This window comes from Vitis riparia, chromosome 3, assembly GCF_004353265.1.
Source record: "Vitis riparia cultivar Riparia Gloire de Montpellier isolate 1030 chromosome 3, EGFV_Vit.rip_1.0, whole genome shotgun sequence".
Taxonomy (NCBI): Eukaryota; Viridiplantae; Streptophyta; class Magnoliopsida; order Vitales; family Vitaceae; genus Vitis; species Vitis riparia.
Genome location: NC_048433.1, coordinates 5,785,191 through 5,800,192, shown reverse-complemented (window position 1 = coordinate 5,800,192; position 15,002 = coordinate 5,785,191). Strand labels below are relative to the sequence as shown.

Sequence of the window (15,002 nt, the reverse complement as noted above, 5' to 3'; positions counted from 1 at the left end):
ACATTTTCCCTCAAATTTTTTGAGAACCAAATATAGCCTAAAGGTTTTGATATCATATCTAATTTTTCTATTTTTATTGTAAAATAAAATAAATTACACTTTATCCCCAACCTATAATATGTGTTTTACATATTGTCTTCTCGAGTTTAAAATGGAGGAATGTACCCTTCATCATTTATAATTGCATGTAATATGCATTTTTTTAAACACAACATTATATTGTTTGATGGAAAGGCACGTGTTCTACGCATGATCTATGATAAAATGATCATTTTTATCTCAATCTGTAGTTAGGAATGGCAACGTGATAGGTTTTTTCAGGTAATGCGGGTTCGGGTATTGCCCCATCCCGCCCTGCCCCATCCCGTTTACATATAAAATTAAATTAAATTTAAAATTTAAAATTAATTTAATTTAAATTTTTATTTTACTATTTTTAATATATAGATAATAATAAAAAATTTTAATAAAATAAGTTATAAAAAATATAATAATTTTATTATTTATAAAATATATTTATTTTAATGTAATTAAAAAATATAAAAGTAATTTAAAATAAAATAACTAAACGAGGCAGGGCGGAGCGGGGCCCATACCTACCCTATCCCGTTTAATTTTTTAAATGAGACAGGGATAAAAAAAAAACCCCACATAATTTCTCCTTGTCCATGGGGTGAAAATTTGCAAAATTGCCAAATAATTTCTTTAACCCTAAAATCTTCAAATTTCCCCCAAAAATTGCCCTAAAATTTCCCCAAAATCTCCTCCACTATTCTGAAACATCAAACGAAACCTTAACCCTCAATTTAACCTAGTTTTATTCTCCCTAAATTTGTTGAAAGATAAAAAATAAAAAAATTCCTAACCCTTTTTCCTGACATGCTTCTACCCATTAAAGAATTAGAAGGAAAAAAAATTAATGTTGAATTTCATGTCTTTTATTCAATGTCAACCTTACATTAGCTTCATTGGGGAACGAGGGCTTAGGCTTGGAGATTTACCGGGCAACAGGGGAAGAAACAATCTATGGAAGAGAAGAGATGGGGTAGAGACAGATTAAGGTTAAAATGAAATGATCATTTTTGCCCTCACTTACTAAGAAATTATCATTTTATTATCGATCACGAAGAATATATGTCTTTCTATTAAAAAAAAAAAATCTTCATCTCTTAAAAAAATGCATATTATATATAATTTTAAAGAACGAAGGGTATATTGTTTTGAACTTGAGATAAAATGTAAAACACGTTATAAATTCGGAGTATAATAAACCCTAAAATAAAATAAAAATACTAACCAAATCATTCTTACGAAATTAAGGGCTCTTCAGGGGTCATATGGATAGGACACGTGTCAGTTACCCAATTGGAAGATGTCTGGTCATCTTCAACTGCCACAAACCCCTTGAGGAGAAAACATTAAAAAAAGAGATAAACATTGAGAGGGCAGTGTGGCTTCGTAGTTCGTACCTCCAACGTTCTCAAACGGCCATGGCACCACCTCAACTCTCTGCCTCAGCCTCAGCCTCCGCCTCCACCTCCTTCTACGCCTGCATCCCCACCTGTATCCCTCTCTCTACTTCTATCCATCTCTGTATTTATATATATAATATTGGTACAATTCAAGAAATTTCATGCTCCAAAATTATTGGGTGCAGATGTATGTGCTCCAAGCTCCGCAAGAGCCTTTTCCACTCCACGCCTACCCATGTCGAGTTTGGCTCGAATTCGAACTCCGTTTGCCTCCGGCTCTCCACTCTGTGAGTATTAAGCTTTATGTTCTTCACTTTTCTTTTTCTTTTTTTCACTGGGTTTGCAATTATGGGTGTCGTATTTGGGTTTTCACACCCTGATTCTGGGGTGCTTTATGATGGTTGAATGTGGAAATTGTGTGAAGTTTTCTGGACGGAAGCTCAGTTTTTGGCATTGAAATGACTGAGGGCATGGATGTAATGGTTTATTTGGTTGGGGGTATTCTTGGTGGGCAATATGCATAAAGGCCCTCTATCCAAATGAGGGTCAATTCCTTTTTAGGCGATTCTGAAATTTTGTGGAACCAAGTAGGTTATGAATTTATGATATGTTCATCCTGTAGTATCTTTTACAAACAATTTGTAGAAACTTATGATACTCCATGTTAATGTCAGTGCTCATACATAAGAGAATCCAAACAAGAAGGAAAAACAAGGGATTCTCTTCATGCACAACATATCATTTACTTCTGTTTGTGGCATTAAATCTAAATCATTCATCATATTGCACATTAGTTTCTTATGGTTCTTAAGACTTCATTAGGAGGCCAATTGAACTGGGAAATATGATAACTGGTTCTATGGAGCATGGACAGCTCAAAATCAAAGGGATATATGTATATATATTGGTGTTGACACTGCAATAAGAGGAAATAATAATGAATTGGAGCTAACTGTGAAAAGTATTGTGCAGAATCTGCTGATCTTCACATCGTCTCAAATTTTCAAATTGGGCTTATTAGCTAAATAACAAGTGACACTCATGTCTTCCTCTAGAAAAGATTTGAAAGTCTGCCAGGGAATTGTATTTGATTTCTTTTTTATATCAAAAGCTAGTTGGAGTTTTAGGTTATGTTTGGATCTTGGAAAGGAAGGAAAAAGTGAAGGAAAATAAAAAATAGATTTAAAATTAGTAATTATCTTTACACGGTTCCTCAAACTCACTTCACTTGTTGTTCTTTTTCCATATAAAGATTAAATAATTTGAAAATGTATAAGCTTTCAATTAATTTTAATTATATTTGATTTTTTTTAAAGAAAAATCATGGTCAATCAAACATGAGAAAATCGTTTTTTTTAATATTGTTTTTCCTTTCTTGAGTACTTTCCTGTAATCAAACATAGTCTTAGCTAAGCTTCATTCCGTTGGGGATTTTGAATACTTTGGTCTGTGGTAGGCCACGATATAAGGCCTGCAAGGACTTGCCAAAGCCACCCACTTGCTTCAATGACCTAAGCTCATGGCATTCATCTTAGTATGATTATGCTGATGATCCTCTAACTTATAAAAAATTGAAGATGAAAGCCACAGGTCGATATGCCCGAGTGGTTAAGGAGACAGACTTGAAATCTGTTGGACTTTGCCCATGCAGGTTCAAACCTGCTATCAACGAAACTAATTTTGTTTCTTTTTTTATTAGTTAATTTTTGTTCCCATTGGGACTTGGCCTTGAACCTGGAACTTCCTACAAACCCTCCCCATCCCTTTACCATTTGAGCCAGGCCTCAAGGTCTCCCTTGTTTCTCAACTATGTTTTCGCAGTTTTAACATTCTAATTTTTCTTCCTCCTGTTGGATCCAAAAGATCGGATCAAAAATCTATTTTGTTGTTTGCACTAAGAATTCAAGCATTAATTTGATCAATCTTTGTTTTTTATATCACTCCTGGGATGTTTACAAAGAACACCCTATAGACACCATTGGCCTTTCATTCATCTCTATAATTCTTGTTGGAGAAAAAAAAAATGTATGACCTCTCTCAAATGTCTTTCACTACCTAGTCAGCCTTGCTTCAATGTTATGCCCTATTAGAAAAATGTAGGAATATAAGAGAAAATTTGGAATCTCACTACTATTTGTTGTAGTAATTCCATTTCATTTCCTCAATATTCTTAGTTACTAAAGGTCATTTTGAACTTCATTTCCAGTGATATGCAGATCTTCTCGTCTACAGAAACCTGCATGCAGAGCAACATCAGTTTCAATAAGATGTGAGCAAAGTGCCAATGAGGGCAACAGTTTGGATGTATGGCTAGGACGGCTTGCAATGGTTGGTTTTGCAGTGGCTATCAGCGTCGAGATAGCAACAGGCAAGGGACTTCTGGAGGTATGTCACATACAATATGCTTTACCTATTAGGCTATTACATGATTCCAATTTTCCAAATGCATATTATGCAACTTAGATTTCCAGATTCAGATTTGACACTTTAAACCCGACCCAGAAAGATAAATATAATTTGCATATCTTATAAAACCCATGTTCCTTTTGATCTTGCAGAATTTTGGGCTGACAAGCCCCTTGCCAACAGTGGCCTTGGCAGTTACAGCACTGGTGGGCGTTTTGACAGCGGTCTTTATCTTCCAGTCAGCCTCTAAGAATTGATCGCACTTGAGAAATCACCTCATGATTTTGTGGTTTTTCCTAATGTTGTTATCAATTACATTCTTGTTATTTGTTGTAATTTTGTCTTAAAGCCGAAGAAAAGAGTAGCAAAACATGATAGTATGCCAAATGTTGAAAGATTTTAATGTGTAAAGGGATTTTTTTTGTCTTTGGATCTACTCATACCCAGCTGCTTTTCCAGAATATCTTGTGAAAATGGCCTAGATACTGCACCTATATGCATCTAGAGCAAGATAAATTTGATTAAGATGGTTTTTGAACAGGAGATCTTTGGATTGGGGATTGGTAATACTGGATGGTGCAGCACAGTGGATATTTTTTCAGGAGGGTCTTTTGTTTGTTTTTGTGGGAAATGGACAAATACATCTCTTTTTTTTTTTTACTGTGGATGTGACATTATCCATTTAAAGATTGCTTTTAACCCACAAAATAGGGCCATTTTAGGTTTACTCCCATCTGCATTGGCACTATTATTTGAATGTGCTGAACAATGTCTTCCCCTTAGGGTCCTATTGTTGGGAAGATTCTTCATCTTTAATGGTGGTTCAGTAAATCTAAATATGATTTAGTTAAACTTCATAGAGAAAGCTTCAACATTCAAATCAGCATAGGCTCATTCAGGTCAATTTTTGGATCCCAGAAGCACATGAACAGATGCATCCTTGAATCAACAAAACTCTTAAGCTGGAATATCATACAAGGGGAAGAGTTTGGCCCTATTTGGCAAGATTTTCGAAAATAATTTTCAAAAAACAATTTTTAAGAACAATTTTCAAAAATAATTCTTAATTATTTTTAGGAGCAAATTCTATTTAAGAACTCGCTTCATATTATGCACCCTTTAAAATATCCTCTTAACTCTTACAAAAAATAAAACACCAACCACCACCACCAACAACTAAAAATATCAAAATTTGTTTTGAAAAGCACATATTGCAAACAGGGCCTTCATTTCTAGCACTGACATACACAAAATGCAAGTAAATGAAAATGTGATCAACAAAGCTGCAATAGTAGCTTGACTTCAGATTTTAGGAACAAAATGGCATAGAGGACTCCAGGAAAGCCCTAGGAATTGAGAAAAAACCCATTTACAATGTCCAGTAATCAGGTGTATCAGAAATTAAAGCCCCAAGGACATGACATGAACATAACAGGGACACCATATTCAAAATTTAAGCAATGGAAAGTGCCAAACCTGACATGAACATACATAGGTCATGAACACAACTCAAAAAGAAGCTCCTATATCAAATCACATTTCCATGGATTGAGGACCTAGGGAAGCCTTCGATTTTTGCTTTTTAGCCTTCTTCCCTTTTTTGCTAGACTTTTTTTCTTGTTTCTCATCTGGAGGCTGTGTGCTCAGTAGGTGTTGGTGAATGGCAGCCAACGGATCTGAATGGAAAATTGGATGGTTCAGAACTGTTCTCAACTGATCTCCTTCCTTCATGCTGGTTACAATAAACACATCATTAGATAATCAAGATTCTGAAAACAGTATAAGGTACAGGAAGACTAAAAATAAAGCCATGGACCTGAAGCACTTACATCAATTTTTGCCTAGATTTGCAATTCACTTTAAACTCAGTTACAGGAGCAGGTTGCTCTTCAGCCTTCAAATCTGGAAGGACCTCCGAGAGGGAAGAGAGATTGTATGCTTTCAATTTCTTCTGTCGGCTTCTAAGTTTTTTCTTCTGGTTAAACAAGATTTACATCTTCAGAATGTTGTACTTAATGAATTTCTTTCAAAAATTAGTACCTCGAATAAAATATAAAGGCAGCATGCACCAATAGCAATAAAGCACAGAATAATATTGGAACATCGAAAAAAGCAACTAGTAAGGACCTCTTTTCTAAATGGCAATACAAAACCATCAACAATAAGTCCATGTAAATTCATTTTGTTTACAAAAAATAAGAACCGATGTAAATCATTCTAAAGTTAGCAATCAATGACACCACAACTTAGCGTCAAACTCCATAACTTTGGCATCATTTCTTAGCGAATTGTTGAAATTTTTAATATCATATCACAGATGACAATGAAGTTCCTCTGTCAAATCCACAACTTTGGCCATGACATAACTGACCCAATTTGAACACAAGCATAAGCAAACCAACAGTAGGCCATAAATAGTTGCAGCACCAAGAATGATGACAAGAACATTGAATAAAGTAAGATTCTCACCTTATTAATACCCTTTTTGGCACTTAAGGAAGCAACTGTATCTCTAACCTCTACAAATAAACGAGAAAAAAAATGAATTTAGTTATAGATGGCCTTTTCACAAATGATACAAAGTGAAATTTACAGAAATTGAAAAAAACAACACATATAATGAAAGCATTAAACTGTTATTAAACTCATCCAATCACAATGAGCTGTTTCCTCATAACCACTCGATGCCAGATTGCCACATACATATCATATGTCCATTCAGGTTTCTGTTCGGCCTCTCTCCGACCTTGTAAAGGGAGAAAAATTCCCTATACAGATCTTCTTTCAACAGATACAAAATTATAACACCTTGCAAAAAGAATTATATTCGTGCTTCATACTGTATTATCATTTTCATTAAGGCAAATGTGTCTTCTCTTTAATTATCACTTGGCTGATTAATGACGGTTGTGTAAAGAAAAACTTTCATACATGCCATTGTTCAATATTCGCAAGATAATATTCGGACCCAACAAACAAGCATTGTATATAATCAAAATACCCGTGAAATTGAGACAGCATACAACGTGCCAATTTTTTCAAAGCCATTATTGGATGATGAAACAGGTGTTGATATTTGCCCTAATTAACTAATTCAATTTTCCCAAAGGCCAAACAGCCTAATGCATATATTTCAATATATGCTAGATCACAATGAGTCGAAAAAAAAGTTCAAACTTACTGGAGTAGAACTTCAGTTTCTTTTCAAACTTCCCGACCTTTTTGGATGATTCTGATCTGCATCAACATTCATCAAATAATCAGAAGAATAAAAACGAAAATCAACACTACTCAAAACAGTAACAAGAACGTAACAATGTACAAGTATATGAGATTTACCTGACGTTGTCCAAACCCATGTCTGAAGATTTCAAAATCAAAGCTTAGATCTACGCACAGAAATTCGTCGAGAGAGAAAATTAGGTTTGTGAGGAGTTTTAGGCGAAGAGAGGTGAGAGATGAGTGACTTTGTGAAGATCTTAAGGGGTGGAGGCGGCGACGATTACGGCACGGCGGTGGAGCTGGCCGCAAGGGAGGGTTTCATGACAGCAGACGAAGAGAGCTTAGAGAGGTGAGAGGTGAGAGATGAGTGACGACTTTAAAGTTTTTTTATATTAATCACTTTAATTTATTACTTTAAAAATTACAAAAATACGAACACTTTATTTTAAAAAATTTATCATTTTTATTTAAAAAATTAAAATAAAATAAAATTATCATGAACTTCCTTGCGACTAAAAAAAAAAAAGCTTTTAAATATTTTATAAAATATAAGTTTTAAATAAAAATTAATTTGATAAAATAAATAAAAGTTTAAAATACTTATTGGATCAGATTCTAAGTCAGGTTTGGGCTGGGCTCCCCCACCTTTCTCCTCCATCCCAGCCCAATTCAAACTATGTGAACCAGATCCAACATGTCCAAAACTCAAAGGTCAACAAACCCAATATTTTGTTTTTTCCTTCCCTGTTCCGAACTTCCAGTCCATCACTGTCATGCTCCTCAACTACGCATCTGTTTCCAATGCAATCTGGCCAAGAAAGCTACCACTCGGAAATTGATATGTTGAAGATTATGACTACCTTCATTTGCCTTCGAGGTGTTTGCTTTTTTTAAGACAATTTGCTTTTCAGACTTTATATTATTGGTATTCTATTTATTACTTATTTAAAAATAATTATTAAATAAAAAAGAACTAAAATATTTAGGTCGTATTTGTTTTTTTAATTAATTACAAAATAGAATTTAAAAAGTATTTAAAAAAATAAAGAAAACTTAATATATTACCTTCAACATCTTAAAAAAATCAAATATTTTTGTTTTTTTTTATTCCATAAAAAAACTTACGAAATAAAAACAAGTTAACAAAAAGTGAAAAAACAAACCCATATAAATATAAAAAACAAAAAAATAAAAAAAAAATTGTTTTTTTTTGTTGAATGTTAAAAATAACTCTTTGAAACAATTAAAACACAATCTTCGATGCTTGATAATTAATAGAACAAAAATAAATAATTTAATATTTAATACTATTAAGTTATATATAGAATTAAGTTAGATTAATTTTTTTTTAAATTTAAATAATAAAAAAACAAATACCAATTATGTCTTTTAGCTAAAAGCAAGCAATTTATATATATAAGAGTAGGAATGGAGTTTTACTGGTTTTTTTTTACTTTTCAAATATTTATTTGTTTGTCATTCATTTCATTTAATGTAAGAAGTTTTTAAAATTTGAGATATTTTATAAAATGTATTTAAAAAATAAATCAAATCACTTAATTATATAAGGTGATTAAATTATTTAACCAACACTTAAAAATTTGTTAAATATAAAATGGACTGGCACCAAGAAAAGGAGGAGTTGGACCGTGGACAAGCCATGTGCACTATGATCTCACATGAGATATTGGTTTCAAACTTTATCTCTACTATTAAAAAGCCTCCCTTTCATTACTTTAATCCAACAATCAATCCTACATGCATTAATCTTAAAAGAAAAATATTTTCCGAAGATCCAAACACGGAGTTGTTTGAATAGATTAATGCGGCGCCGTCTCCTAGTCTAAACTAGGATTAATTAATAGAGAATGTTATGTTATTTTGAAAGCATCTTGCCAACTATTGTGTTTGGTATTAAAATAGAGGTTGAAAACTTGCGGATTAAGAAAGTATGAACCACCCTTTCACAATGTTTCTGTCCCCTCACTATTACATATTAAATATACCAACTTGTACATCATTATCATTATTATCATTATCAGCAATCAAACCCGAACTTAGAAGAAAAAAAGCGTTTATTCCAAAAAATCTCGTTCATATTAAATTGACTTTTTCGTCAATTTTCATAAACATAAACAACTCTTTCTTATTGTCACACACAATTATTACTTGAGTTCTTCTAGGACGTTTCTTAGTTTTTATTTTTCATCATGAGTTTACGTATTATCTTTTCAACGGCGAAGACTATGATAATTGTATTTACATGAATATGATTTTTTGATCGTGTTTTAATAAGTATGACTTATTATTCGTGTTCATAAAGATGCGTACTTTTGTTTGTGTTCTTATGAACACGGGTTTTTGCTCGTATTGTAAGAGCACGGACCTTTAATTTGTTTTGGTACCCTAAAGTTGGTAACATTATGTTGGTTATGTTATAATGTCGATTTCATTTCTTTTTTTTCCCAAAAGGATGAGGATGCTATTCTTCTTTTTCCTTTTTTTTCTTTTTTTAAGCACCCTTTATTCCGAAAAAATGGAAGTGGCTTCCAGGAAGGGCCCATGTGGGTTAGTTCCCTACCTTTTTTCTGTGACACAGCTGGTCCATTGTCACACTAAAATTCTCCATCATCTTCACCCCTTTTTTTAATTTGTTCTATAAAACTCAATAAAATTTAAAAAAAAAAAAATGCCACGTGAGGCAGATGAAGTGGGGGAAAAGGGTAGAGTAATAAATGAGGAGGGTAGTCACGTGAGGAGCAGGGATTTAAATTCAGTATCTCCAATGACGTCGACAGCTGAATAATGGAGGCTTGAGGAGAGACCAACACTGCAACTAGGCCTAGTGCTCTGCAATTCAAATTTCCACCTCTAAATCTTGAGTGTAAGCAATCAGTTTGTGGAAGACCACTTCCCCTCTCTGATCCTCTATCGTCCTTTGTGATTCATTTTCTATACCACTTGGATGCAAGCCATCATTGCCATTTTACTCCGACGCTCATACTATAATTTCATAATTCCTACCAATTTGTTTATTCAAGTGCATGACAGCATGTATTATTTTTAGTTCTACTCGACCGACCCACTATTGCAGGACGGGTGTCGAAGCTCATTTGTGAGCTCCATGGCGACACAACTAAGGGTTGAACTTTCTATCACCTTCTACTCTCGATTATTAGAGTTGAGATTACCAAAATGCAATCAACATATATTAAGTTTATTTCAGGCGCAATATCAAAGATGATTAGAGTTGAGATTATCAAAATAAAATCGACGTGAAAAATATATTGATGAAAAATAAGACTTTTCGGGTTACCTTTTGAAATGATTAACATTTATAATTTGTTGTTTTATTGATCAATTTTTTTTTTTAAATCGTGAATAAAACTAAGAGTATGAGAATCATTTTTTTTCACACAACACAAAAACTTCAACCTTTGTTTTTATGAAAATATGAAAACATTTCGAGAAACTACCTTGTTTCTTGATAAAAAAATAATTGTATTATTTCTTTTATTTTTACCTATATAAGAAAATGTATTTTTTCTTTTTTTGGTTTCCAGGGAGGGAGAGTTGTCAAAGTGAGATTTTTTATATATATAATAGTAATAATTTTTGGATAGTTTTAAAATTCCTATAAACTGTTCCTCAATTTTCTCATATTGGATCGGGTTAGTTGATTTGGACACTCAAACTCAACTCCAATATATATAATAAGATTTAGAAAGACATGAATCTAAGTCATGAATAAAACTAAAAATATAAGAAACATTTTTTTCTCACAACGCAAAAACTTTAATCTTTACTTTCACGAAAATATGAAAACATTTCGAGAAAATAACTTGTTTCTTAATAAAAAAGAATTGTATTATTTCTTTTGCTTTCATCGATAGGAGAAAATATATTTTTTCTTTTTCTGGTTTCTAGGGAGAGAGAGTTGTCAAAGTGAAAAAAAAAACTTTTTCTTAATAATAGTAATTTCTGGATAGTTTTAAAAAAAATTAAATTGTTCCTCTATTTTCTCATATTGGATCGGGTTAATCAACTTGGACATTCAATCCCAACTTCAGTGTATATAATAAGATCTAGAAAGACATCTGAAGATTAATTATAACAGAGGAAGAAAATGACGTAAAGAGACAAAGAGGTTGATTTTGATGGGAAATAAAAAGGAAAAAGCTAAAAAAAGAGACATTAAGATGTGAAAAGGGAAGGTGACAAAATGGGACCATGGGAAAGAAAACGAAAGGAAGACTGATCCCCTTTCCAAGGAAGGAAAAACAAAAATAAAGGAGAGTAAAATGGTGAAAAAATAAAAAATAATTGTTTACGACTAGGGTAAAAAATAAAATGAAAAAAATAATTAATCTTATATTTTTATCGTTAAAAGTATATAATATCGAAATGTACACGTGTCATGATTTAAAAAGGACACGAAAGACAATAATGGAGGGAATTGAAGGTGGGAACAAGTGTGGGACATGAATGCCTAACATGTAGAGTACAAGTTCAGAATGCAGGGCGGGGAGTTATTGATGGGGACGCCACAAAAGGATTGTACCACCGACACCTTATACCTACTTTAACTACTCTTATTAACGACTTTTCTTTATTACGCCTTAAATAACAGCCCCAAAATTATTGGTGATACAGATTTATTTTTTATTTTTAAAAATAAGATTTTAATTATGTTTTAATTTTAATAATAATAATTATAAATATATTTAATAATTTTAATTTCATTTCATGTTTTTTTAAAAAATATTAATTAATTATACGCACTCAATCATGTAAATATTTTCAGATGACATTGTGAGGTTAAATAAGAATCGATCTGCACCCAATTTTGGAGATATTATCAACTCTAAACCCAAAAGGATTTTCATGATTTTAAAATATATTTATAAGGTTAAGAGGAGTTTATATTTATATAATGTTATAAACTTTTTCTCAATGTGAGATATTATTGTGATTTTGTAACAGAGGAAAAAGTTTTTTACGCTATATAAATATAAATTTTTTTTAACCTGATAAATGCGTTTTAAAATAGTGAAATATCTCTTTAGATATATGATAAACAATATCTACGTTTGAACACGGGTCATTACACTAATGATCTCTATAATAAAAAAAGTGTAAATCATTTTTGGATGATTTGTGAACATCCCATCATTTGTTTGGAAAAAAGAGAATGAACCATATAGGTGTGTACTATTTTTTAAATTTTTATTTAAAAAATTTGACAAAAGAAATATTTTTGATACATTTTTTATAATTATTTGGGATGAAAAATAATTAAAGAAGGGTGAAAAGAAAATGTACCATCCACTGCCTTTCTAGAAAATGGAAATGTTCCCCAATGTAGGCCCACCACAATAATTTATAAATCCAACAATTATGTATAAATTGATCCAAGCAGACAGAGATATGGTCTTTTGTCTCATTGAAAAAAAAATTTAATTGAAGACTAAAAAATTAAATAAAAAATAAAAAATATTTGCATTGTTGATGCAAGTAAATGCATTAATCATTCACCATGGTTGCAGGATATTTTTCAAAAAAAAAATAATAATTAGTATTCGTTTTGTTATTCTAGAAAATAATAATAATTTTGATATAAAAAATAAGAATTTTAGAGATTTAGGATCACTTTGAGAATCTCTAGTTGTTTTTATTGTTTTTACTTGTTTTTTGAGGATTGTTTTAAAAAATAACTATATAAACATGTAAAATGATTAAACATAAAACACTAAATATAAAAATAATTTTAAAAAATTTATATTTTTTTTAAAAAATTTATTTTATAAAAATTAAAGAATAATTTTCAAAAACTATTTTTTAAAATAGTACCAAACACGCTTAGGATCAGTTTGACAATTATTTTAAAGAATAGTTTTATATTATTTAGGGAAAAAAAATAGAAAAACATGTTTACAAATTAAAAAAACATGTTTTATATTCTATTTTCTATTTTTAAGAATAGAAAATAAAAGTATTTTTAAATAATATATTTTAGTTGTTTTCTAAGAATTGTTTTTAAAAATAATTATACAAGTATGTAAAATGATAAAAAAAACAAATCATTAGATATAAAAAATATATTTAAAATATTTAGGTTTTTAAATAGATTTTTGTTTTATAAAATATTAAAGAGTAATTTAAAAGACCTGAGAAGCTATTTTTTAGAATTATTTTAAAAAAATATTTTTTTATTTTTAATACCAGAAAGGTGTTTTTAATATGAGTGCCAAACAGCTCTTCATCCATCCACCTACCCTTGTTGTCTTGTTTCTTCTACAAAACAAAAAGAGGGATGCAGGGAGGCTAGAATGAATCCTCTAAGCACACTGTCATGTGCTAAAGCTTCAGTTATTAATTATATTACAAGTGAAAATGTATTTTTATTTTTTAAAACTAACAATTAAAATACAGAGAAGTAGGAGGATTCTAAAATACAAATATTATGCTGACAGATCTCTCTAACTATGACCTTGGTTTTCCTCCGTAGGCTTGCTTGCAAATAGAGTTGGGTTTCTGTGATGGTAGGCACAGCTGAGACGATGTCGGACAGCTCTGTAGGCAGTTGTCCCCCAAGCTCCCCGATACCCCCGACCACCTGGAGAAGAATCCCACCGGCGCTTTTCCGTTCAAGAAGTTCCCGTCCAGGAATAGTCTCTTTAGGGTCTCCTTCTTGCTGTAGTCCATCGGAATTGGGCCACGCAACTGGTTGTAGCGAAGCGAGAGTGATGAGAGGAGAGGGAAGGCTGAGAAATTCGTGGGAACGTAGCCTTTGATCTGGTTGAAGCCCAGATCGACGGCGACGAGGTCGCTGGCTGTGGGTTTCAAGATCGCGAGACCGGTGAAGCTGTTGTTGGCTAAATTGACCTGTTGCAGGGAAGGGAGGAGGAAGAACCAGCTTTGTATTGGCCCCGTGAAGGCGTTTGCGCTGAGCTCGACTACTTCCAATCGAGTTAAACCGTCGAAGGACGATTTCAGGAGATACCCAGATAGAGAATTGCTCCTGAGAGCGAGTTCTGATAAGGACGACGGAAGCTTGGGGAGGGTCCCCGTAATCCTGTTGAAGCTGAGATCGAGTCTCCTCAAGCTGGAGAGAGAAACCATGGTTTTGGGGAGCGACCCAGATAGAAAATTATGAGAAATGTCGAGAGATTCAAGAGACTTGATCGCAGTAATGGTTTGAGGGAGAGGACCAGAGAATGAGTTGGACCGGAGGGTGAGGATTTGGAGGTTGGAAAGAGAGGAAAGTGCGCTTGGAACATACCCGGAGAAGGAATTATCGGAGAGGTCGAGGACGGTGAGTTGGGTAAGTTTGGCTATGGCCGGAGAGAGAGCGCCAGCGTATCCAGCAGGGTCGAGAGTGATTGATATCACCCTGGTGGAGTCTGCGGAGCAAGAAATACCACAGGTGAAATGAGTCCGGCGAGGAACAGAGCATGGATCGGTGGAGAAGTTCCAAGAAGCGAGGCATGACCAAGGAGAAACAGAGGAGGGTTTAATGGAGGCTTTGAAGGATTGAAGAGCAGAGACGTCGGAGGGGAGAGTGAGGGCATGGGTGGCGGAGAAGACGGAGAAGAGAAGCAGAAGAGAGAGGTGAGACATGGCGAGAAGAGCTAGAAATTGCGGCAATGGCATCACTTCTCGATCTCCTTTTTGTATTTGAAAGAGAAGAAGAGGGTGTTGGGGTTGGGAAGTGAGTGGGACCTTGAGCCTCGGCGTGGGTCTTTGAAATTAGAATAGGGATGTCAGTGGTGCATGGTCTTTGGCCAGTTGGAGGCCACTTTCTCACAACTCTCATTGACGTTCACACTTATCCATTTATACTTCCGATCAATATCTTAATCATAAAATATTTATTATTTATTCATTTGTTTTCTATAAATA

At 33.0% G+C, this 15,002-nt stretch overlaps 3 protein-coding genes and 1 non-coding gene across 5 annotated transcripts; 2 read left to right on the top strand and 2 right to left on the bottom strand.

Annotated features, from left to right (window-relative positions):
• The first annotated feature begins 1,436 nt into the window (after window positions 1–1,436).
• Window positions 1,437–4,336, top strand: LOC117910475 (stress enhanced protein 1, chloroplastic). Its single transcript, XM_034824549.1, has 4 exons — window positions 1,437–1,563; window positions 1,658–1,759; window positions 3,679–3,857; window positions 4,031–4,336. Exons 1-4 carry the CDS (start codon window positions 1,491–1,493, stop codon window positions 4,133–4,135), a joined length of 459 nt encoding a protein of 152 aa, XP_034680440.1. The 5' UTR covers window positions 1,437–1,490; the 3' UTR covers window positions 4,136–4,336.
• Window positions 3,063–3,143, top strand: TRNAS-UGA. The gene has a single exon. It is a non-coding gene; the product is annotated as a tRNA-Ser (tRNA).
• A 795-nt stretch (window positions 4,337–5,131) lies between the features above and the next one.
• Window positions 5,132–7,467, bottom strand: LOC117910072. 2 transcript variants are annotated; one of them, XM_034824137.1, is made up of 5 exons: window positions 7,218–7,467; window positions 7,060–7,115; window positions 6,348–6,397; window positions 5,708–5,850; window positions 5,132–5,610 (listed from the first exon to the last, which is right to left on the bottom strand). In XM_034824137.1, exons 1-5 carry the CDS (start codon window positions 7,235–7,237, stop codon window positions 5,412–5,414), a joined length of 468 nt encoding a protein of 155 aa, XP_034680028.1. In that variant the 5' UTR covers window positions 7,238–7,467; the 3' UTR covers window positions 5,132–5,411. The 2 variants fall into 2 exon arrangements, with proteins under 2 accessions (XP_034680028.1, XP_034680021.1); XM_034824130.1 differs by having other exon boundaries at window positions 5,708–5,853; window positions 7,218–7,466.
• Window positions 7,468–13,425: 5,958 nt separating this feature from the next.
• LOC117909038 (probable inactive leucine-rich repeat receptor kinase XIAO) lies at window positions 13,426–14,789 on the bottom strand. Its single transcript, XM_034822943.1, has one exon. It carries the CDS (start codon window positions 14,751–14,753, stop codon window positions 13,584–13,586), a length of 1,170 nt encoding a protein of 389 aa, XP_034678834.1. The 5' UTR covers window positions 14,754–14,789; the 3' UTR covers window positions 13,426–13,583.
• Between the last annotated feature and the right edge of the window lie 213 nt (window positions 14,790–15,002).